This window comes from Molothrus aeneus, chromosome 22 (assembly GCF_037042795.1).
Source record: "Molothrus aeneus isolate 106 chromosome 22, BPBGC_Maene_1.0, whole genome shotgun sequence".
NCBI classification, from domain to species: domain Eukaryota; kingdom Metazoa; phylum Chordata; class Aves; order Passeriformes; family Icteridae; genus Molothrus; species Molothrus aeneus.
The window spans coordinates 6,257,985-6,280,165 of record NC_089667.1 but is presented as its reverse complement, the minus strand read 5'-3'; the positions used below and the strand labels follow the sequence as shown (position 1 = coordinate 6,280,165).

The following is a 22,181-nucleotide window of genomic DNA, read 5'->3' as shown; positions in this document are numbered from 1 at the left end:
GGTCCCGGTGTCGCTCCCGGTCCCTGTCCCCCTGTCAGTCCCTCTGTCGGTCCCTGTCCGTCTGTCGCTCCCGGTGCCTGTGGCGCTCCCGCCGCCCGCAGGGAGCGCGCTGCCCACACCCGTGATGGCGGCGGCGGCTTCGGCCGCGCTGCCGCAGCTGCTCGGGCCCGGCCGCGGCGGGCGGCGGGCGCTGCCTGCCCGTACCCGGCATGGCCGCCAAGGGGGCCCGGCAGCGGCCGCGGGCGGGCGGCGGGGACGCGGCGGGGCGGCGGCCCGAGCCCACGGGCAGCGAGGAGGCGCGGAACGAGTGGGTGCTGCCGGGGACGGAGCGGGGCTACCGGGGCTGCTGGGGCTGCTGAGGCTACCGGGGCTACCGGGACCACGGAGGCTGCTGAGGCCGCTGGGGATGCTGAGGCTACCGGGGCTGCTGAGGCCACCGGAGCTGCTGACGCTGCGGGGCTACCGGGGCTGCTGGGGCTGCTGAGGCCACCGGAGCTACTGAGGCTACCGGGGCTGCTGAAGCTGCAGGAGCTGCTGGGGCCTCCGGGGCTACCGGGGCTGCTGAGGCTACCGGGGCTACCGGGGCCGGGGTTTACACGGGCGGTTCGTGCTGTGGGGACGGTGCCGGAGCATCCCCGGCCCGGCTGCCTTGGGGGTGCTGAGGGGCTGCTGCTCCTTCCTTGTGAGGGGACCGGCATCCCCATCCCTCCTGCCCTCCTGCACCCTCAGCCCTTTGCTCGGTGTCACCTTGTGAGGGGACCGGCATCCCCATCCCTCCTGCCCTAATGCACCCTCAGCCCTTTGCTCGGTGTCACCTTGTGAGCTGTGATCTTGTAGCTGAGTTTTCTGCTGCATATTTGTAATTTTTTTTTTTTTGTACCTCCCCCGCTTTTGGATTAGATCATCCGGGAGCAAAGCAGGGCACGTCTGGGCCCCTGAAGGATCAACAGCTTTCAAGTGTCTGATCTCAGCCAGGTTCTGTGCAGCTCTGCTGAGCAACATCTCGGATTGTGATGAGACATTTAACTACTGGGAGCCGGTGAGTCCCTTCCTGCCATTGGGATTGGCAGTTTGCAAATACCCCTTTATTTAGGACACCTTGTGCTCTCTGTTTCAGTTTCCAGTTGGCTTGTGCAAATGCAGCTTTATTCAGAGCCTTGTGCTGATCCCTCTGTTTCAATAAGAAATATTTTGCTCTGGAAACTCTCTGCTTTGTGGCAAACTCTCTGCTTTGTGTGCTGCTTGTTAATTTATTTGTTTGATCTCTCTTGTAGACACACTACCTCATTTATGGGAAGGGGTTTCAGACCTGGGAGTACTCTCCTGCCTACGCCATCCGCTCCTATGCTTACCTGTGGCTCCATGCCTTGCCAGCCTGGTTCCATGCCAGGGTTCTGCAAACCAACAAGGTAAACTTGGTGTGTGGAAGCTGCTTTTGAGAGGAAGAAATGCACATTTAGTGTGTGGGAAACAGCTCTCCTGTTTGGTGTTGAAATTGAAGTTGTGTTTATAAAACATGGTCGAAACTGACTTCATTTTTATAAAACTGGTTTGTTGACAAACCTTGACCTCCCTGGAAGGATTTCCAAGGGTTTGTGGGTTTCCCCTGATGTTTTACAAGCCCATTTTGTGTCCTGTGCCTCATTCAGACTCTCTGTGTGTCTGCTAGGTTCTCATCTTCTATTTCCTGCGATGCTTCCTGGCCTTCCTGAGCTGCATTTGTGAACTCTACTTCTACAAGTGAGTGTCAGAGTGTCTGCAGGGGGTGTGTGGGAGCAGTGTGAGTGCCAGGGACAGTTCCTGCCACAAGAAATAGGCTTTGAGGCTCGTGTGTAGATGAGAAAATACCAGTTCTCATGATAACTCACTGAGGTGTTGGTCAGAACGCACAATTAGGACAAAATTGCACTCCCAGATCTCCCACCCACACCTCTACTCCAGCATTTTGTTGACTCCACTCGTTTCCTCGCTGCTGGCAGCAAGCAGGGTGGGAGTGTTGCAGACTGAGGAGAGTCTGGTGCTGTGTTTGCTTATCACAGTGAATTTGACTGGAACACACTGATTGCTGCTGTCTGCAATCTCTCTGCCAGTGCTGTTTACATCCACTGAAATCAGTAGCCCTAACATGCAATTATTACCTTGTCTAAATTGGATTTTTATTTTTACCTGCTGCCTCTTGATTCCTGATTTTTAATCCACTACCTTCCATGAGTTTTTTGTTTGTCAAAAAGCCACAGTTCATCTCCTTAAACCAGAGCACTGACACGTATTTTCTCATCCACATTCTGATGTAAAGAGGTGAACTGTGGCTGTTTTGCATGGTGGGGTTTTGTGAGGGGTGAGGGGATGGATGGAAGTGTGCAGCAGTGCAGCCACAAGCTCCTGAGATTTGCACAAGCACAGCTGGGAGAATCCAGGCCCCACCCAGAGTTTTTTACTGGGGTAACTCAGGGCCTGAAACCCCAGGAGAGGCAGCAGCTGAGTGTTGGGAATGCCCCAGCTCAGAGCTCTCAGGCTGCTGCATGGGTTGTTTGTGGTTCTGCATGCCTTGGTGCTGCTGATTTTTCCCTGGGGCTGTTTTGTGGTACCTGTTTCTCTGCTGCTTCCCCAGGGCTGTGTGCAAGAAGTTTGGGCTGCACGTGAGCAGGCTGATGTTGGCCTTCCTGGTGCTCAGCACGGGCATGTTCTGTGCTTCTGCAGGTGAGTTGGCTTGGCACTGGCACTGACAAAGGTTCAGAGAGAAGAAAATCACATCTCCAGGGTGCTCTTTGTTGTATTCCCATGACAGAAGAGGCATTGATTCAAGTTTTGTTCTCTGTGTTACAATTTCCAGGCCTGTTTCTGTTGCTGCCTCCTGTTTTTTAATATTTGCAGTGCCTTTAAACAGGCTCTTGGCCTGCCTTCCTTGGACAGCCTTTGTTCTAAGGAAGGAGCTGGCACTTTGGCACTTTGGCACTTTGCCTTTGTGTGCTGTCCCCTCTGGCTGGCTGTACCTGTTTTCCCAGCCTCTGTAAGACCTGCAGCAGGCGTTGTGTGAAGTGTGGGGAAGCTGTGCTGACCTTTAATCCCCTTGTGTTGCAGCTTTCCTGCCCAGCAGTTTCTGCATGTACACCACGGTGGTGGCCATGACAGGCTGGTACATGGACAGGACCTCGGTGGCAGTGCTGGGGGTGGCTGCTGGGGCCCTGCTGGGCTGGCCCTTCAGCGCAGCTCTGGGGTAAGGAGCACTCTCTGCCCTTTCTCAGCTGCTTTTCACCTGCCTGGGGAGAACCAGCGGGCACTGAGCTGCCAGCTTAGCCCAGGATCGTTGCTACAACCTTCCTGGCTTTTGGAAAACTCAGGTTGGGCAGATTTCCTGGCATTAATTTGGGTAAAACCTGGGCTGGATGATGAATCTGAAGTAGGAGCAGAGTGGTGGTTCTGTCTCTTGCTTTGAAGGGGCAGCAGAAGCTGCAGTGGGGTTCTCAAAGCCTCCAGCTGACAGCTGGTCTCTCTTCCAGGCTTCCTATTGCCTTTGACCTGTTGATCCTGAAGAAGAGGTGGAAAAGTTTCCTGAACTGGTGTGTGGTGTCCTTGATCCTGTTTTTGGTGAGTGCCTGCCACTGTGCTGGTGTTCACAGGGGTCTTAGGATGAGGGAAGAGACCAGGATCTGACTCCATGTTTCAGAAGGCTGATTTATTATTTTATTATATATATTATATTAAAACTATACTAAAAGAATAGAAGAAGGGATTTCATCAGAAGGCTGGCTAAGAATAGAAAAGGAAAGGAATGATAACAAAGGCTTGTGACTGACTGAGACAGTCCGGACAGCTGGGCTGTGATTGGGCATTAATTAGAAACAACCACATGAGCCCAATCCCAGACCCACCTGTTGCATTCCACAGCAGCAGATAACCATTGGTTACATTTTGTTCCTGAGGCCTCTCAGCTTCTCGGGAGAAAAAATCCTAAGGAAAGGATTTTCCATAAAATGTGTCTGTGACGTGCCACAACACAAAGAGGGAATGGATGGCAACACAGGGAATGAGTTCCTTTAGGAAAATCTGCTGGAGCTGCTGCACTTTAACCAAAATCTGCTTTCCTCCAGGTGCCCTTGGTGGTGGTGGACAGCTATTACTATGGGAAGCTGGTGGTGGCACCTCTCAACATCGTTTTGTACAATGTCTTCACCCCTCATGGGCCCGATCTCTACGGTGAGTTTGGGGTACCAAGCCAGGGAGGCAGCCCGAGGTTTCCTGGCTGCCCTGGCCCTCGATTTGCAGTGCTTCTTGTGCCGTGCCCTACAGCAAAAGCAGCTGCCAGCTTCTGTTCCTGCCAGCTCCGAGGGCTGCAGCTGCTGCTTCTGGACACGGGATGTCTCTGTCGAGCTGGCAATGCGCTCCCGGTTCCTCCAGCCTGGGAGCTGTGCTGCTTTCCTGCACTTTCCACTCCCGTGAAACTGCCAGGAGGTGTCTCACTGGCTGGGCACAAGTGGCCCGTGTGTGTTTGTCAGCTTGAATCAGTCCCTGGCTGCTGCTCCTCGCAGTCAGGCTGCAGAACTTTGGGAAAGTGAGGAATGGTGCAGAATCCACACTTCCTTCTGTCCATATCCTGCACTTCTAGAGGTGGAAATTAATTTCTAGCGGGGCTTCAGAAGGGCTGGCAGAGACCAGGGGATGCCTGCAGCATCTCTGTGCTCTGTGTGAGGCCAGAGGAGCTGTTCCAGGAGGGCTCAGCAGTGGGGAGCAGCAGCACCAGGGCCTTCTCTGGCAGCTGGCACTGAGGGGCTGTTCTGGGTGGTGCTGAGTGCTGATTTGTCACTTGTGCCTGGCACAGCAGGACAGCAGCTGCTCTGCCGGGGCTCTTGGCCTCTGCAGGAAGGCTCTGAAGTGTGGGGCTGGGAGTTTTGTGTAAGTAAACTCCAGGCTCTGTCTCTGATAGGTTTTGGCAGGGCCTTGTGCCTGACCTTTTCCACACTGGTGCATGAGTTGTTTCCAGAAGCCTCCAGGGACCCATCTGTCCTGAAGAGTTTTATTCACAGTGACATTCACACAACATCCTCGGGCTAGTAAAGGAGCCTGCCTGGAATTGCTCTTTAATGCAGTGTGGCCAGGACAACGCTGTGTGTTTAGAGAGCTTCAAAACACTGGGGAAAAATAACACTGCCAGGGGAGATGAAAGGCTGGCCAATCCCTCTTGGCTCTGGAAGCTGGGATTTCCCAATGTTCACATGATGGGGGCAGAGTCACCAGCCCAGATCATCTCCAGTGTAAGCACTGCAGTGTTTGTGAGACAAGGTTCAATTAATTTTTTTTTCCTCTGTCTTTAGCAATAGGCTCCCTCTACATAAATATTGTCTGTGCAATTAATATTTCCCTGGAGTGATTTGGTTTCTACAGCCAAGGGAAAACAGCTGCCAAGAGTACATCCCTGTTTCTGAGGCTTTGGGGTGTTTTTGTGTACTTAATTTGTGACCAGAGTTTTGTCCCACTTTGGGAAGCTTTTTTCAGCTTGGGTGGAAGGTGCTGGAGCTGCTCTGTGTGTGCCACCTTTCTCTGTGGAGCCCTGCTTCTTCAGCAGAGTGAGAATAAATGAAATTCAGTGAGCAGACTGTTCATTGTAGCAGCACTGAATCAGAACGAGGGCTGTGACTCATGACCAAATTATTGCAGCTTGGTTTCTGCTTGCCAGCTGCAGTTCCTGCACTCAGGCTTCAGCCCAGGGTGGGGCTCCTTGTCCCAAACCTCTTTTACAGCTCCCCTGCTCTGGCCTGAGCTGCCCTCACCATTCCTGTGGTCAAGGTGCAGCCTGGCTAAATTTGATTCACTCCTGAGTTCTGGAGTTGCTCCTGGGCCCATTCCCAAACCTCAGAGTTCAAAGCATTTTCTCACTGGGGTCTGACAGAGCTTCCAGCTGCTTTTCCCCATGGAACCACCGTGCCAGGAGCTGCCTGGGTGTTCCTTTCCCACTGCTTTCACCAGTCTGTCTCCTGGATCCCACCCCTGCCCAGCTCTGGGATGTGCATCCTTGCAGGAACATTCTCCAGCTCCTCTCCTGCTCTGCAGGCATATTCCCTTTACTGGAGAGCTCTCAGCGCCTCTGCCTGCTTCAGAGATGATGTTCTGGGCCAGGACTTCTTGCCTGCAGTGGGGTTGTTCCTTTTTGAGGCTGCAGTTCACCTTGAGCCGTGTGGATAAGAAGAATAAAACCCCTTTTGCCCTGGGAGGCTTTGAGCCTGAGTGCCTCTGAATGGCTGCGTCACCAGTGAGCCAGCCTGGTGCTCTTTGCCTGCTGTGCACTGTTCTCTTCTCTTATTTTCCCCCTTTTTATTTTTTTTTTTTTAGCCTCTCACAGAGAAGAAAATCCCTCATTGGAGAATGAGGGGAGGCTCCAGTGCTTGTTTTTTCTGGGCAATTCAGTCACACTGCAAAAAAAATGTGAGCGAGCAGCTTTTCCTTTGGTGAAAGCTTCAGAGCAGCTGCTCTGTTTATTAGCAGTGTTATCTGGGCTGTGTTTGGATCGTGGAGTTGTGTTTCATGGAGTGTCCTTCACTCCTGACCCCCAGGCTGCCAGATCTGAAACCAGAGCAGAGAGAGGTGAATTCAGGGTAAATTCCCTTTGCTTTCCATTTCAGCCACAAAGGTGACAGGATGGTCCCTGGACTTGCCCTTCAAAGATTTAGAACTTATTTATATAATTGCTGTTTGCTTTCCGAGCTGATAACTCAGGGTTTCCTCTATGAACCCAAGCTGCTTGGCCAGGCAGTGACTCCAGGGCCATGTTTGTGACATCCCCAGTGCAGCTTCTCCCCTTTTTTTAGCTGCAGGAGCTGCAGAACTCTCGGGTTTTCCTTGCTGCTATTCAGTTGTCTGATTAATTTCAACACGGACCCGATGTAAGTGGCTCTGATTGCAGGAAATTGCTGTGGCATGTGACACATGTCACAACAGTGCAGTGATTAAAGCCCCCGCGTGTCATTTACTGGCTGATTGAGCTAATCACACTGAGAGAGTGGGAAATGTGTGGAGAGGAACTGGCATTCCTCATTGTTAAGGGCTTTAAGCATCCTGAATTAAGAGTCTAAATAAATGACAGTTGGACTGGAGTTTCTTTCAGTTTACATCCTCCAGAGCTTGCAGCCAGTTCCCAAGTGTGGAGGCAGAGCTGCCTGGCTCCTGTTTGTGTCAGAACAGGCTGAATTTGGGACATTTCAATAGTGCTGAGTGAAAGGAGGGACCAAAAGCAGCATTTAGTGGCAGAGTCTTTGTTGGGGTGAAGGGAGAATACAAACTCCTTTCCTTCTTAATCCTTTTTGGTACCTTTTCTGTTGCTGCCAACCCAGAATGAACATCCTCACTCCAGAATTACAGGACATTGTGTGGTTTTGTGTGACTCCTCTGCAGTTAGGAAAAAAGAATGAATTTGGGGTCAAATTTCCCAGTTTTACAAGTCTCCGCCTCCGCTTCCTTGCTGTCCTTCTGAATGCAGGGCTGAGCTCTGTGTCACAGAGTTCTGCTGGCTCTGGGGTTCATGAGCAGCAGGTGGAAGGAATACTGGCTATTTTTCACCCTCGGATTAAAAATAAGGAGAAATATAATTTCTGAGCAGGAAGACAGTGGAGTTCCTTGGGCAGGGGTGAGTGTGAGATACTCACACAGGGCTGTGTCAGGCAGAGAAGGGCCAAAGCTGCTGCTCCATCCATTCATGCTTGTGCCTCAAACCTTTTTTTTTTTTTCCTTTTTTCTCACCCTTCAGGTACAGAGCCCTGGTACTTCTATTTCATCAATGGCTTTCTGAACTTCAATGTGGTTTTTGTGCTGGCCCTGCTCGTGCTGCCTCTGACCTGTCTGATGGAGTGTCTTCTGCAGAAATTCCGTGGTGAGTGCAGGGTTTGCCTGCCCAAGGGCAGCTTTTCCTTACTGGGAGTGAACCTGGGAGCAGGGAGAGCCTTTGGAGCACCAGGAGAGTTCCTGGAGCTCATTAAGGTTCAGGATTGTTCCTTGCCTCCACCTCAAGAGGAAAAATGTGTTAAAAAAGGTGAGCCTGACAAGGTTTCTGAGCTTCATTGTGACATTTAATCCATCAGGAGTGGCCCAGTCAATAATCCTGAAGAGGGAGGAAGCTGAACCTGGTGTTGTTCCCACCTTGTCTGCAGCTGGGAATGGGGAGAAACCTTTTGGGATTGAAGCTGGGCTGTTCTGGGCACTGTGGGTTTTTCAGCTGCCAGGACTGAGCCCTGCTCTGGGAAGTGTCCCTGTGGGTGTGGATATACTGAGAGTTTAAAAAAAAAACCAAAAAAAAAAAAGAAGAACCAGAATATTCCCTATTTCACACTGGGCTTTTTCTTGAACAAAATGACATCAGTTTGAGCACATGACACTTGAGAGTGACTCCAGAGGGGAAGTGTAAATTCCTTTCTGCTGTTTTCCAAAGGAAAATTCATCAAGGCTCAGCAGCAGCCTCCAGATCCAGATTCATCAGTCCAGTCACTGCTTTGCTCTGTTTTTTTGGTTTTTTTTAACTGACTACAACAAACAGTAACACAATCCTCGATGAAAATGTATGTTAAGGGGTGTTTGCTTGTGTCTGTTCCTTGGCTGTGAGTGACAAACTCTCAGAAAGCAGTAAAAGCTCAGTAGGAGCTCCTGTAAATGCAAGATTTCCTGCTGTTCACTTGGTGTTCTTGTACTTAACAGCAGGAGCGACTCTGCCAAGTGCTTTGTTCTTATTGTCTGTGAAATGCCGGTGGCTTAATTGCTTAACTCTGCTGTTGGGAGTAGCGAGGGGTAGGAAAGGGACTGAAAATTGTCGGGCAGTGTAGAGCCCTCCTCAGTGTGACTGAAATTCAGGGTAATTGTTGTTATTTTTGAATCAGTTATTTCCTCTGTTCGGCAGAAGGCGCCTGGGAGACGTCTCCCGGTGTTATTTTTGTAATGAGGCAATGAAGGCTGGGCAAACTTCGGGCTCTAAACAACCATTTGGGAGGGGAAGGGCAGCTCCTGAGGAGGCCTTTTCTGATCTTTGTGTGTACAGTGCCCAGCAGGAAAGGCAGCACTCCTGTCTGCCTCCTCAGACCTGGCAGCTCCTGATGGCTTTTGTGTCTTCTTGGATCCACTCACTCTTGTTTTCTGCTTCTGCTCTTCCTAAGGCCGTTGGGATTGTCAGTATTGTAGGAATCTGCAAAAATCCTCTGAGGAAAATGCCCTGCTGGCTGTTTGGGGTGTGTTACCTGGGGTTTTAGCAGCAGTGGTGCTCAGGACAGGGCGTGTTTGGGTCTCCAGAGTGGGCTTTGGGCGTGAGAGGGGATTGTGCAAGAGAAGGAATTCTTGCATTGCTCCTTTGCTGAGATTTTGTTTCCTCCAGTTCAGAATCTGGGCCGTCCCTACTGGCTGACCCTGGCTCCCATGTACATCTGGATCCTGATTTTCTTCAGCCAGCCCCACAAAGAAGAGAGATTTCTCTTCCCCATCTACCCCCTCATCTGCCTCTCTGGTGCTGTGGCTCTCTCTGCTCTTCAGGTAAATTCCAGTGGTTTTTAATAAATAGCTGAGAATATTTCCCAGCTGTTATTTCATGATGACTTTGAGTTGTTCTCCAGTCCCAAACGGGAATTCTGGAGTTGTGGTGCTCTAGTGCCAACAGCACCCAAAATCCAAGAGGTTGCTGAGGGTTCAGTGACCTGCTGATGGAATTGTGCCTCCTTGGCTGCTCAGCTCCAAGGGCAGGAATGTGGGTGTGTAGGAAATGCATTTTGATGTGTCTCAGAAGGAATCCCTCCCTCACTGGGCTGAAAAAAAGGCAAAAGGATCTCATTTAAATGTTGGGAATTGCATTGAACATTTGGAAGAGCCAAAAACTGAATGTTTAGTAAACATCACTTGAAACACTTCACAGAGCAAAGCACTAATAGAGACTGATATAAACCTTCCCAAAGCTCAGAATTATTCATCTCCTGCTGTTAAAAAGGCTCAGGAATGCAGCCAGGAGTCCCTGCTGGAGCCTGTTCCAGCTGTTTGGCCTCACCCTGCTGTTGCAGCTCTGTCCTGCTGTGCAGCACTGCTGCAATTCCTGCCCACCCTCAGTCCCTCATCCTTCCTCTGCTCAGGTGCTGTTCTCACCCTGGATCTCCACCACTCCCAGATGGGTTCCAGTCCTTGCCTTCACACAGGATCCAGCTTGGAATGGCACCAATTTTCTGGCTCTGACTGAGAATTCCTCTGTGCTCTCAGAACATCACAGAGCAGTGTTCATTTATTTTTATTGTAACTATGGCTTGAGGAAAGCTTCCTGTACGTTTCTTGCATATTTTGCCACTGTTTGATGACATTTTGCCCAGTATGGAGCATCCAGCTGAGAATCTGGAGCTGATTGCCCACCAGCAGGACAAGCTTGTCACTGTCCCCCTCCAAACTATGTGGATGTTATGAGAAAAATGCAAACAGGACAAGAGAAGCAGAAAGCAGCTGAGGGTAGGGAGTGAATAACCACTCCTGCAGAGCAGCAGGGAGGGACCAAGGCAGGGACTGGATGCATTTCCTCCTGGCTATTCCCAGAATGGCTTTTTAATTGAAAAAAAAACCCAAACCTAAAGGGCTTTTCTTTTTATCAGTTTTTTTTAATCGATTTTTCTTTTTATCGATTTTTCTTTTTATCGATTTTTCTTTTTTTTTATCAATTTTTCTTTTCATCGATTTTTCTTTTATCAGTTTTTCTTTTATCACTTTCAGAGTGACTTGTGTTCAAAGCTGGACGCAGAATGTGCTCTGTGGTGTTTTATTCACTTCAAAGCTGTGGTTCGTGCAGGCAGGGTAAACAACCAGAGGTCACTCTGGAAATCTGGGTCATGGAGCTTGTGTTAGGCAGGAGTTCAGTCCAGCATGGAAAATCAGGTGAGTCTGCAGGGAACTTCTGAAAGGAACTCTTGCCCCTGGTTTACCTGGGAGCAACCAAGCTGGAGCCCCTGAGAGAGAACTTTAGGTCCAGAGGCCTTCCTAAAAGCATAAAAAGCACTGAAATACCCCAAATTATCACTTAAATAAGACCAAACCCTATGAGCTTCTGTCATTTTGATGGCTCTGAATTAAAAAATCTGGTGGGGGATACACTGTTGTAAGAGCTTTATGAAAAAATGAGAATTTTGCTGAATGGATCAGAGTTGGAGTAACTTCATATTGTCTCTCTTTTTTTTTTAATCTCTTCCCTGAGAAATGTTACCACTTCATCTTCCAGCGCTACCGCCTGGAGCACTACACAGTGTCCTCCAACTGGCTGGCCCTGGGGACTGTCCTCCTCTTTGGCCTTTTGTCACTGTCACGCTCTGTTGCCTTATTCAAAGGTTGGTGTTTCACATTTGCCCTCTGCTCTCCTGGCTCTGGGGCTCGGGGCTGCAGAAGTTGTGCTGTAGAAAAGGGAGTTGACAGGAAAATTTCGTGGGAGACTGAGCTGAAATCCCTCAAGGAAGAGTTTAATGGAGTAAAGCAGGGTAAGACACAGGATTCCCAGCAGGAAGGAGGAGGTTTCATAATGTGGACTCCTGCTGGATTCCCCCACAAAGGTTTTGCTTGAAAACCTTCAAATTATGTTACCTGTGCCCTGCAGGTAAAATAATTTATTGAGAAGTTTGTCCTTGAGAAGTTTGGGTGTTGTTGCTGCAGGGGAAGGAATAAATTCTGCTGGTCACCATTAATTAATTATTAATTATACATTCATCCATATATATGTGTGAATGGGTCACCAGAATTACATCACTTAAAAATCCTCTTCACCTTTCACCAGTAAACTCCACTGATCTAAAACCTGACTCTTTTCAAAGGAGATACTTCAGCCTTCAGATGGATAATCCCACTTGGAAAAGCATTTTCCTGTGTAAAATGTGAATTAGGTGCATGAGTCCTTAATGGAGATGGAATCAAAGCCTTCCCACCTCATCAGTATTTTTTGGGGGGGTTTTGGTGGCCATTGACAGCCAGGACAGGGAAATGTGAATAAAATTGGTAGGGGCACCAAGGGTAAGAGGGGAAGCTTTGAATCCAGCCACTTCTTAGCAGAGACCATTTCATTTATTCACTGAGTTACCAGTTAAAAATTTATACATGAAACAGGCTTTAATTAAATAACCCTTCTTCCTTTAACCTTAATTATGATGTTCTGCCTCCCACAGGCTACCACGGGCCCCTGGACCTGTACCCTGAATTCCACAGGATTGCCACTGACCCCAGCATCCACACGGTGCCAGAGGGGAGGCCAGTGCATGTCTGTGTGGGAAAGGAGTGGCACAGGTTCCCCAGCAGCTTCCTCCTGCCAGACAAGTGAGTGCTGCCATGGGAAAGGGGCAATTAGGGCAGGTGGATAACGAGGGACACAGTAATGGGTGTGGGGAACCCTCAGGAATTGGATCTCTGGTGTCACCAGCAGTGTCATAAACAATATTAAACTACCCAGATAAAGGATTCTGAAGGTTTTTCATCAGAAAAACTGGCCCCAAGTTCCTGGGAGTCTCTGGTGTGCCTGGGGATGGTGTCCTTGGTTTTGGGGCTCAAAAGTACCCAAATAAAGGATTTTGAAGGTTTTTAATCAGCACACTGGCCACAAGTTCCTGGGGATCACCTGGGGATGGTGTCCTTGGTTTTGGAGCCCAAAAGTACCCAAATAAAGGATTCTGAAGGGTTCTGATGAGCACACTGGCCACAAGTTCCTGGGAATCCTTGCTGTACCTGGGGATGGAGTCCTTGGTTCTGGTTTTGGTGCTCAGAAGTACCCAAATAAAGGATTCTGAAGGGTTCTGGTCAGCACACTGGCCACAAGTTCCTGGGGATCACCTGGGGATGGTGTCCTTGGTTTTGGGGCTCAAAAGTACCCAAATAACGGATTTTGAAGGTTTTTAATCAGCACACTGGCCACAAGTTCCTGGGGATGGAGTCCTTGGTCCTGGTGCTCTCACACCATGCTCTCCCTGCTCTCTGCAGCTGGCAGCTCCAGTTCATCCTGTCAGAATTCCGGGGCCAGTTGCCCAAACCCTTTGCCAAGGGGCCCTTGGCCACCAGGATCATTCCTGCAGACATGAACGACCAGAACAAAGAGGAGCCATCTCGATATGTAAGGATTTGCTCTGCTTTCTTTCCCTTACCTCACTGGATAATGGAAATTATTGCAATGCCTCACAGTGGATCTCCCCATTTCTGCTGGATAATATAAATTAATTCAATACCTCTCCCCATTTCTGCTTCCTGGGGAGTTCCAAAGCAAAATTGGTCCCTCTGCAGCACTTGGAAATCTCCCCATTCTTGTGAGTGGCTTCTATTTGCCTTTCATCTGCCAGTTTGAAAACATAATGATAATAAAAGAAGCAGCAGAAGTAAGAATTCCTAATTACTGCAGTTTTGGGTTTAGTGTAGTGTATTAATGTGATCACAGGAATGAGTAATTTGAAGTCCCCCACAGAAAATATTTGTCACTGAGCAGGAATTGAAATTTTCCTCTTTTATTTCTTTTTAAATATAAAACTATTCATCATATTTTCAACTGAGGAGGAGGAACTTAATTTGGAACTTAATTGCATTAGTGGGAATCTGCTAAGATAATGTATATTGGTATTATTGATTTATTTCCTGGTTGAACTAAACAAAACACAGATAGGAATGTCTTAAAATTACTGCTAGCTAGCAATGTTTAAAATTACTGACAGGTTCAATCTTGGCAGTCTTCTGGGTTAAAATTCTTATTTTGAGGCTCATTATGCAGTTACTGGAAATGGGAAGGAGGCGTGTTCCCACCTGAGAGGAGCTGTCTGCTGCAGTGCATTTAATTTATGAAATCTTTAACTGGGGCTTATTTTTAGCACAGACAGCTGGCTGCTCCAGCCTGTGACTAATAGAGCAAAACACACTTTTGTTTCATGCTTGCTCCTTAATGTCACCCTACAACTTTGTTCTTTCTCATGCAAGCTCAAGGGCCTAGGACTTGAGAAATCAGAAATTAAACAGGGGCTTAAAACTCTTACTTTTGGCCTACTAATTACACCAGGAGATCAAGATCTTTCCCCAGATTTAGTGAGTACCAGCATGTTCAGATTTTTTTAAAGAGTAGAAGAATAATTAGCAGGAACTGGTCAGGACTGTGAGAGGGGATAAATCTCAATAGCACGAGGCTGTTGGTCATTTAAAGGGGAGAAAACAAATGGTTCAGGAGGATTATCTGAGCCATGGATAAAGCCTTTAATGGCTGTGATCTCACTGTTCCAGGTGTGAGTATCTATTACTGCTCTGCTTGGAAATGGAAGAGGGAACCTCAGTGTTCCTGTTGCTATGAGACACTGGGGGAAGAGTGATTTGATCTTGTTTTGCAATCTCTCTTTCCTTAATCACATCGAGCTGCACTTACCTTGCACTTGCCCAGCTGGGGAGGTGCATTTGTCTCTGAAAGTGCTAAGAAACAGATAAGGAATATTATTTCTTCCCAAGATACATCCAAGCAGGACCAGCAGATTAGGCTGAAAGCTGCTAACAGCAGCTGCCTTCAATGAAAAGGGTTTTTAAGCATTTTCTCTTCACTTCCAGCACCCTCCAGACCCCGTGGCAGCAGCAGATGTGCCCTTAGCTCCAGCTCTGGGCTGTTCCCACTCCTGTCAGCCAGGGTGGGATCCAACTCAGCTCTCCTCCACTTGGCAGAGCAGTGGTATCAAATAAAGAAAGAGTGGGAGGAGGAAAAGGAAAGGGGAACAGAAGAGGAGAGGATGTAGTTTAGAAATCCCTCACAGCTTTGTTCAGTAGAACGAGTTCCTTTCTTTCATTTCAAGGTCTGGGCATCACCCAGGTCTTGTGTAAATCCCAAAATGAATGCAGAGGTGCTGTGTTGGCCCTCAGAGCAGGAGGAATATCATCCTTGGCTTCATTGTAATTGAAGGAATGTGAAAATACAAGGGAAACGTGGCTTGCACCGGGAATTTGGAGTCAGGGCAGCATTTAGGATGAGACAAGTGAGGTCCTTGAGGCAGCAACTTGTCTTTCTCTGAATGATTCTCCATCACTTCCAGAAAAACTCGGTTAGTGGTTTGGGAGTCCTTGTGCTAATGAGCCAGAGCCTCTCCCAGGGCCTGGAATGTTCCTCTCACACAGAGCACAAAGTGGATTCAGCATCCTCAGCTGCGTTTCCTGTGGTGTAATTTCATTTGCCACTCAGTTGTGATGCCACAGAGCCATCTGCTATCCACCTAATTAAATTGTTTCCAGCCTAAATTGTTACATCAAACCCCAAAGGTGCTTCAAAAAAGGGATCTCAAGCACGGCCAAGAAAGTTGGCAGTAAAATTTTGTGGGAGAGTGAGCTGAAATCACTCAAGGAAGAGTTGGAGGGAGTAGGGCAGGATAAGACACAGGGCTCCCAGCAGGAAGGAGGAGGTTTCATAATGTGCTCTCCAGCTGGATTCCCCCACACAATGAATGGTGTCACCTGTGTCCTGCACAGAGCTTTCCACCTGCTGCGGGGAGTGCAGCCCCTTCTGACTGCTGTGAGTGAGCACAGAGCCTAAAGCCAGCACTGTCTGTGTCCCTGCAGATTGACATCTCCAAATGCCACTACCTGGTGGACTTGGACACAGCAGCAGAGACCCCCAGGGAGCCCAGGTACTCCTCCAACAGGGAGGAGTGGGTGACCATTGCCTACAAGCCATTCCTGGATGCTTCCAGGTAGGATTTGCACTTTGGAGAGGGAGGGATGGGGCAGTCTGGGATTTCTGTTTGCAAAAGTGGGCAGGGAGGAGAGATCCATGGGCAAATGCCAGCTTGAAATGCAATTCCCAGCAAAATGGAGCCTTTGTCAAACTCCTGCTTGCAAAATTTATGACCTAAGTTGCTTTAGAGGGTGAAACCCTGGGAGGAGGGTGGTGAGGAATATTTTTATAAAGAAATAAACAATTTCTTTATAAAGCTTCCTGCTGAAGCCATGTTTTTTGGGAGTTGCTTTCCGAAGAAATGAGGTGGATGTCACCTCCTCCCAGGAGACTTTTCACTCTCTTCTGTCCCAGCCAGATTCAAGACAGGCATAAATCATCAGAGGGGATGAGATCTGAAGAATGTTCTGGAAGCTGGCAGAGAGGGGAGGCAGTCAGCAGGGCCACACCTTGATGAGGCACCAGAAAATCCATGGGAGAGATCCCTGCTGGAGTCTGTCCTGCAGAGCTGTGCTGCTCACTGAGCACCTTGCTGCAGGCTCTGGGATTTGCTCTGCTCCAGGCTGGCAGGGAGTGGGATCAGGGCTGGGAACGATGTTCCTGCATTCCTGCAAACACAGGAACACTCCTCAGCTGTACAAGGATGTGATTTAGCCCTTCAGAGCTCCTGAAGGTGTCACCCCAGGACAGAGGCTGGAAAAACCTCTGTACCAAACCAACCCAGAGTTCAGTGCCCTCCTGTTTTCCATGAGGGACCCGATTGCTTCCTGCCTGGGCCCTGCAGGGAGTGGGGCTGGGAAGAGCAGGGCAGGGATGGGGGTGTTTGGGCAGCTCCCAGGAGGGCTCTGGTGTTCCCAGCTCCCTGACACAAACAGCTTTCCTTGGCAAGGTCTTCCATGAGCTGCATTTTCCAGGACAACCTGCTGCTACATTGGGGCAAGGGGGAGGTGGCCAATGACTTTTACTAACGAGGCAATTGAGGCATCAAAGGCTCTCCTTGTGCAGAAGATTTGCCCTTAAATGTGCATTTCTGCTTTAAAGCCACATTCGTGTGTTCTCACAGCTGCTTTATCTTGCTTGCCTGATCTCTGGAGCTGAGTTGAGGTTTCAGGTTTGCAGTTCTGCGGTTGCAGAGCAAGGGGCAAAAAAAAAAAAAATCAACCCAAACCATGGAGCACCTCCCCAGCTCAGCCCAAAGCGCAGCTCTTGTGTGAAAATCAATGAAATCAGTGAAATCAATGACCCCAGCAGCTCGGTTCAGTCCTGCTGCACTGGAGGCTCTGGGGCTCACTGTGAGCCTCCCATTGACGTCAGCAAGTGCAAATGTAAATCTCAGCTGGCTCTGATAAATGCTGCTGCTAATTGAATTAGAGAGCACTCCGAGCCACCAGCTAATTATGCTCCTCAGGAAGCTGCTTTGCCAAGGTCCATTTAATTCTATATTGGCTGAATGCTCCGAATCTGGCACAGAAAAGGGGAAATATATCACAGCTCCCCTCTGAGGAGCACATATTTTCCAGCTCTTTAGGGCTGAGCTGTCTGCTTGCTCCAAACACTTGGGTTTTCCATCAAAAAAAAATAAAATTCTCTGTGCAAAATTAATGATTGGGTCACCTTGCAGGAACGTAGCATTGATAAGAGGCTGTCTTGTTCCCTTTAATGCTGTTTTCCTCGGGTTGTTTTCCATATTTTTGTTTTTAAAGTAGCTGAATTACTTCTGAAATGTGTGTGTTGGTACAGAACTTAACCTCCAGAGGAAGTGCAAACATTAAAGGGCTTTCAGAGAGCTTTGATCATGAGCTTCTTGTGGCTGGGAGGCTCTGGGACCCGCCCAGGTGGCACTGGGACCCGCCCAGGTGGCACTGGGACCTTCCCAGGTGGCTCTGGGACCTGCCCAGGTGGCTCTGGGACCTGTCCCTGTGACTGAGACCCGCCCAGGTGGCTCTGGGACCTGTCCTTGTGACTGGAACTGGCCCAGGTGGCTCTGGGACCTTCCCAGGTGGCTCTGGTACCTTCCCAGGTGGCTCTGGGACCCGCCCAGGTGGCTCTGGGACCTGTCCCTGTGACTAGAACTGGCCCAGGTGGCTCTGGGACCTGCCCAGGTGGCTCTGGGACCTTCCCAGGTGGCACTGGGACCTGTCCCTGTGACTGGAACTGGCCCAGGTGGCTCCGTGGCAGAGTTCAGCCTCATTCCTGCCATTCCCTGCTCTGCTCCTGCCTCTCTGAGCTCTGCTCTCACCAATCTCAGGTTACAAAATGCAGTTTTAGGAGGGATCTCTCACCAATGCAGGTGCCCAAGTGCTGCCAGTCCGTGTTAGTCTGGGAATATGGGAACATCTGGAACATCTTCACTTGGGGTTTCCTTCCATCCCACAACAGCTTCCTCTGGCACTGCCGGAGCAGCTTTTGAGCTGTTTCTCCTGAAATTCAGGCAGACACAGGCTTAGCTCCAAGGCTCACGGTGCTTCCAGCTCTGGGAGCTGCTCTGTCCTGCAGCAGCGCCTCTTTCAGAGCCCAAAATCCCTGGCAAAGCAGCCCCTGCTCAGCCAGCCTGGAGCAGCCCTGCTGCTGGGAGGCGAGTGCCGATCCAGGCTCCACACACTCCATCTCCGGGGGACAAATTTAGCAGCAAATGCAAATAGAACATTAAATATATTCCCTGTCATCTGTCACCCAGCCCCTTCCGTGTGCCATCTGCTGTCTGAGGTGGCTGAGCTGACACGGGGAGGTGACAGGAGGTGAAGGTCCCCTCTGTCTCTGAGCTGGGAGGCTGCAGGAGCTGCTGGTCCCAGCTGAGCCCAGCCAGGCTGTGCCAGAGCCTCGGCAGCCCCTGGGGAGATGCAGCTCCCAGTGGCAGTTCCTGCCTTTGTTTTTCTGCTGTGTTTTTGAAAGATCTCCAGTGCAGGCAAACAAAACACAATCCGTCTTTCTGATGGGGAAAAAAAAAATAATAAAAATCGCTCGAATTGGGTGTGCAGAGCAGCAGAGCTGGGGGTGAAGTGACCAGCGGGAGTGTGCCATCCCTGAGCACTCAGCAATCCAGATCTGAGAGTCTGAGAGCTGCTGCTGCTGCTTTTCCAAGGTTTCTGTGACTGGGGTGACACTCGTGGCTGGCAGGGTTGATGTTTTCCCATCCAGGTGATCTTAAAGACACAAAAAGAGCAGCTGTGGTGCTGAGGAAGCAAAGCTCTGCCTCAGCCCCCATTTCAATGGGTTGCTCAGATTTTTGAAGCCTCACAAAGCTCAGAGCTGCTGCTGAAGGAGGTTTTATTTGTCCACTTCACACCGAAACCCGGACCGTACCATTAGTGAGAGAATACATTCATTCACAATGCCCTCAGCCAGCGCAGCTCCAGCAATTAGCAACCCAATCAAAGGTGCTAATTTCACCCAGACATCATTAAGCCCTCCGTGCTCCACTGGTCCCGTTTTTGAAAGGCTGTGAAATGCCAGCTCCCAGCCCTGGCAGGGCGTGGGGTGAGTGTGGGTTTAGAGCTGCCCAGCCCTCTGTAATTCAATATTTCCACAGAAGATCGGCTCCAGAGCCAAACTGCAAAATGCCAGTGCCCACTGGAGCTGCTTTTTGCTTCTCAGAGAGGCGTGGGGGAAAAAGGATGGGATAGAAAAGATGGGATAGAAAAGAGGACATTCCAGGGGGGAAACGACCCCTTCACCTTCACAGTGCCCCGAAAGACAGAGCTGTGTGACCCCCAGGAGCCCCTGGTTGCTGATATCTGGGATTTCATGTCTTTCAATAATTACAGTTCAGTTGAATTTCTCTCAATAATTTCAATACTCCATAATTACTCTCAGTAATTACCTCCCTGCCCTCTCTCCCACTCAGTCCTGCTGGAAATGGACGGTGGGCACGAGGTTGTGTTGGATTTGTGTTGAACCCCGGATAAGGAGGGAATTATGAATCTGACTCCATGGTCTCAGAAGGCTCATTTATTATTTTATGATACTATATTGTATAAAATAATACTATACTAAGATTTCCCTCTAATATAAACCCTCCCTTTTAATTTTTAATTCTTAGGGAATTTAGGGGTTTTCCTTCCCCATTGTTTCTTTCATCTTTCAATATCTAATTTCATTTCTCAGCAAACCTAAAGTTTATTTGTAAAAGCAAATCTCTTTATCCATTCATCAATCAGTGGAATCCTTCCCATTGTTTCCTTTCTCTCCCAGTGCTGGTTTTATCCACCAGCAGCTCCACAGCTTGTTTGTAAATACAAATCTGCTATTCCTCTCATAAATAACCAAGCAATACAGAAAGGATACTTACAGAATGCTAAAAAGGTAATAATGAAAACTTGTGACTCTCTCCAGAGTCCTGACACAGCTTGGCCCTGATTGGCCAAAGAGTGAAAACAACTCACAGCAAAATCCAATGAAACAATCACCTGTGGGTGAACAGTCCCCAAACACATTCCACATGAGCAAAACACAGGAGAAGCAAATGATATAAAATTGTTAAATTAAAAAAAAAAAAGATAAAAAATAAAATAAATAAAAAATAAAATAGATAAAAAATAAAATAGATAAAAAATAAAATAGATAAAATAAATAGATTTTTTTTTAAAAGATAAAAATAAATAGATGAAAAAATAAATAGATAAAATTGTTTTCCTTTTTCTCTGAGGCTTCCCAGGAGAAAAATCCTGGGTGAAGGGATTTTTCAAGAGATTTCTTGAAGGGATTTTCCCAGAGAACGTGAATGCCGCACAGCTTGGACTCTTAGACCTGTGCCAGCCAGCTCTGGTGGCACCAAGAGGAGAGGGTTGGGCGCTGAGGGATGATTTATTTTATTTTTCCTTTCCCTTCCTGCTGCCCCAGGTCCTCGCGGCTGCTGCGCGCGTTCTACGTCCCGCTGCTGTCGGAGCAGCACACGCGCTACGCCAACTACAGCATCCTGAAGGCCCGCAGGAGGCAGCCCAGGAGGAAACTGGGGGGCTAGGACACACCTGGGCCAGCCAAAAACCCGCCCAGAGCAGCTGCTGGCACTGCTGGAGAGCCCCCCCGAGGGAAGGATGGGGCTGGGAGGGTTCCCTGAGCAGCCCTGGCAGCCTCCGCTCCTCTGCCTCGAGCCATTGGAAAATCCAGCAGCCACCTGTGGATGGGGTGTCCCTGCTGCTCCCTGTGTTCCCTCCTACACCAGAGAAGAGAAAAATGGAAAATGAGATGGGTTATCCCTGCTGCTCCCCAAACTTCCCTTACACGAGAGAAGAGTAAAATGGAATATAAAATGGAAAATGAGATGGGTTATCCCTGCTGCTCCCCGTGTTCCCCTCCTACACCAGAGAAGAGTAAAATGGAAAATGAGATGGAAAATAAGATGGGGTATCCCTGCTGCTCCCCGAACCCCCCATACAACAGAGAAGAGTAAAATGGAAAATGAAATGGAAAATGAGATGGGGTATCCCTGCTGCTCCCTGTGTTCCCCTCTTACACCACAGAAGAGTAAAATGGAAAATGAAATGGAAAATAAGATGGGGTATCCCTGCTGTTCCCCGAACCCCCCATACACGAGAGAAGAGAAAAATGGAAAATAAAATGGCCCTCTTATACCAGAGAAGAGAAAAATGGAAAATGAGATGGGTTATCCCTGCTGCTCCCCAAACTCCCCTTACATGAGAGAAGAGAAAAATGGAAAATAAAATGGGTTATCCCTGCTGCTCCCCGTGTTCCCTCTTACACCAGAGAAAAGAAAAATGGAAAATAAAATGGAATATAAGATGGGGTTATTCCTGCTGCCCCCCAAACTCCCCTTACACTAGAGGAGAGAAAAATGGAAAATAAAATGGCCCTCTTATACCAGAGAAAAGAAAAATAGAAAATAAAATGGAAGTTAAGATGGGGTATCCCTGCTGCTCCCCCTGTTCCCTCTTACACCAGAGAAGAGAAAAATGGAAAATAAAGCAGGGGGTGGCACCTTGAGGTTCTGCTCCAGGCTGCAAATGTGGGAAAATCCAGCTCAAATTCTCTCTGTGTCTCCCCCACCTGCCCCTCTGCTCTCCTCACCTGCTGTGTCTTTCACCCAGGGAATTTTTCTTTCAGGTAACAAAGTTTAGGAATTTTCCAAAGGGAAAAGGAGGAAGAACACCTGACTGACAGTGAACTGGAATGCACTGGATCTCCAGGAGCGAACCCTCGTGCACCACAGAGGAACAGCCAAAGCTGCTCTGTCCAGGAGACATTGCCAGGGATAAACCTCTGCTTTTGGGAAGAAAGAACCAAACTGGGACAATTATGTGTTTAATGGGATCAATATTTGTGTTATCTGTGAAGCCAAGTGTGTGTCTGCTATTTATAATGATTTTTTTCAAGATCCTTTGACTTCTGGACTTCAGCATCTTAAAAATTCTGGAATCAACCAGAGAGGAGAAGGATGAATCCTTTCTTTCTTAATTTTTTTTTGCAGTTCTGTTTCCCAGAATAGCCAGGATGTGTTACGTGGGTCCAACATGCCTCAGAGCAGCGCTGTGTTTGTTAAATTTCCATTTTTAAATGTGCAGCATCACCAGCTGGA

At 48.9% G+C, this 22,181-nt stretch overlaps 1 protein-coding gene across 1 annotated transcript; it reads left to right on the top strand.

Annotated features, from left to right (window-relative positions):
• The first annotated feature begins 124 nt into the window (after positions 1-124).
• On the top strand, positions 125-22,181 carry ALG9 (ALG9 alpha-1,2-mannosyltransferase). Its single transcript, XM_066564321.1, is given in 16 exon segments — positions 125-174; positions 176-307; positions 901-1,039; positions 1,275-1,409; positions 1,670-1,740; positions 2,612-2,700; positions 3,082-3,217; positions 3,501-3,588; positions 4,092-4,197; positions 7,739-7,861; positions 9,347-9,501; positions 11,189-11,318; positions 12,144-12,291; positions 12,949-13,078; positions 15,535-15,665; positions 20,489-22,181. Coding segments are annotated over 16 exon segments (1,884 nt in total). The 3' UTR covers positions 20,610-22,181.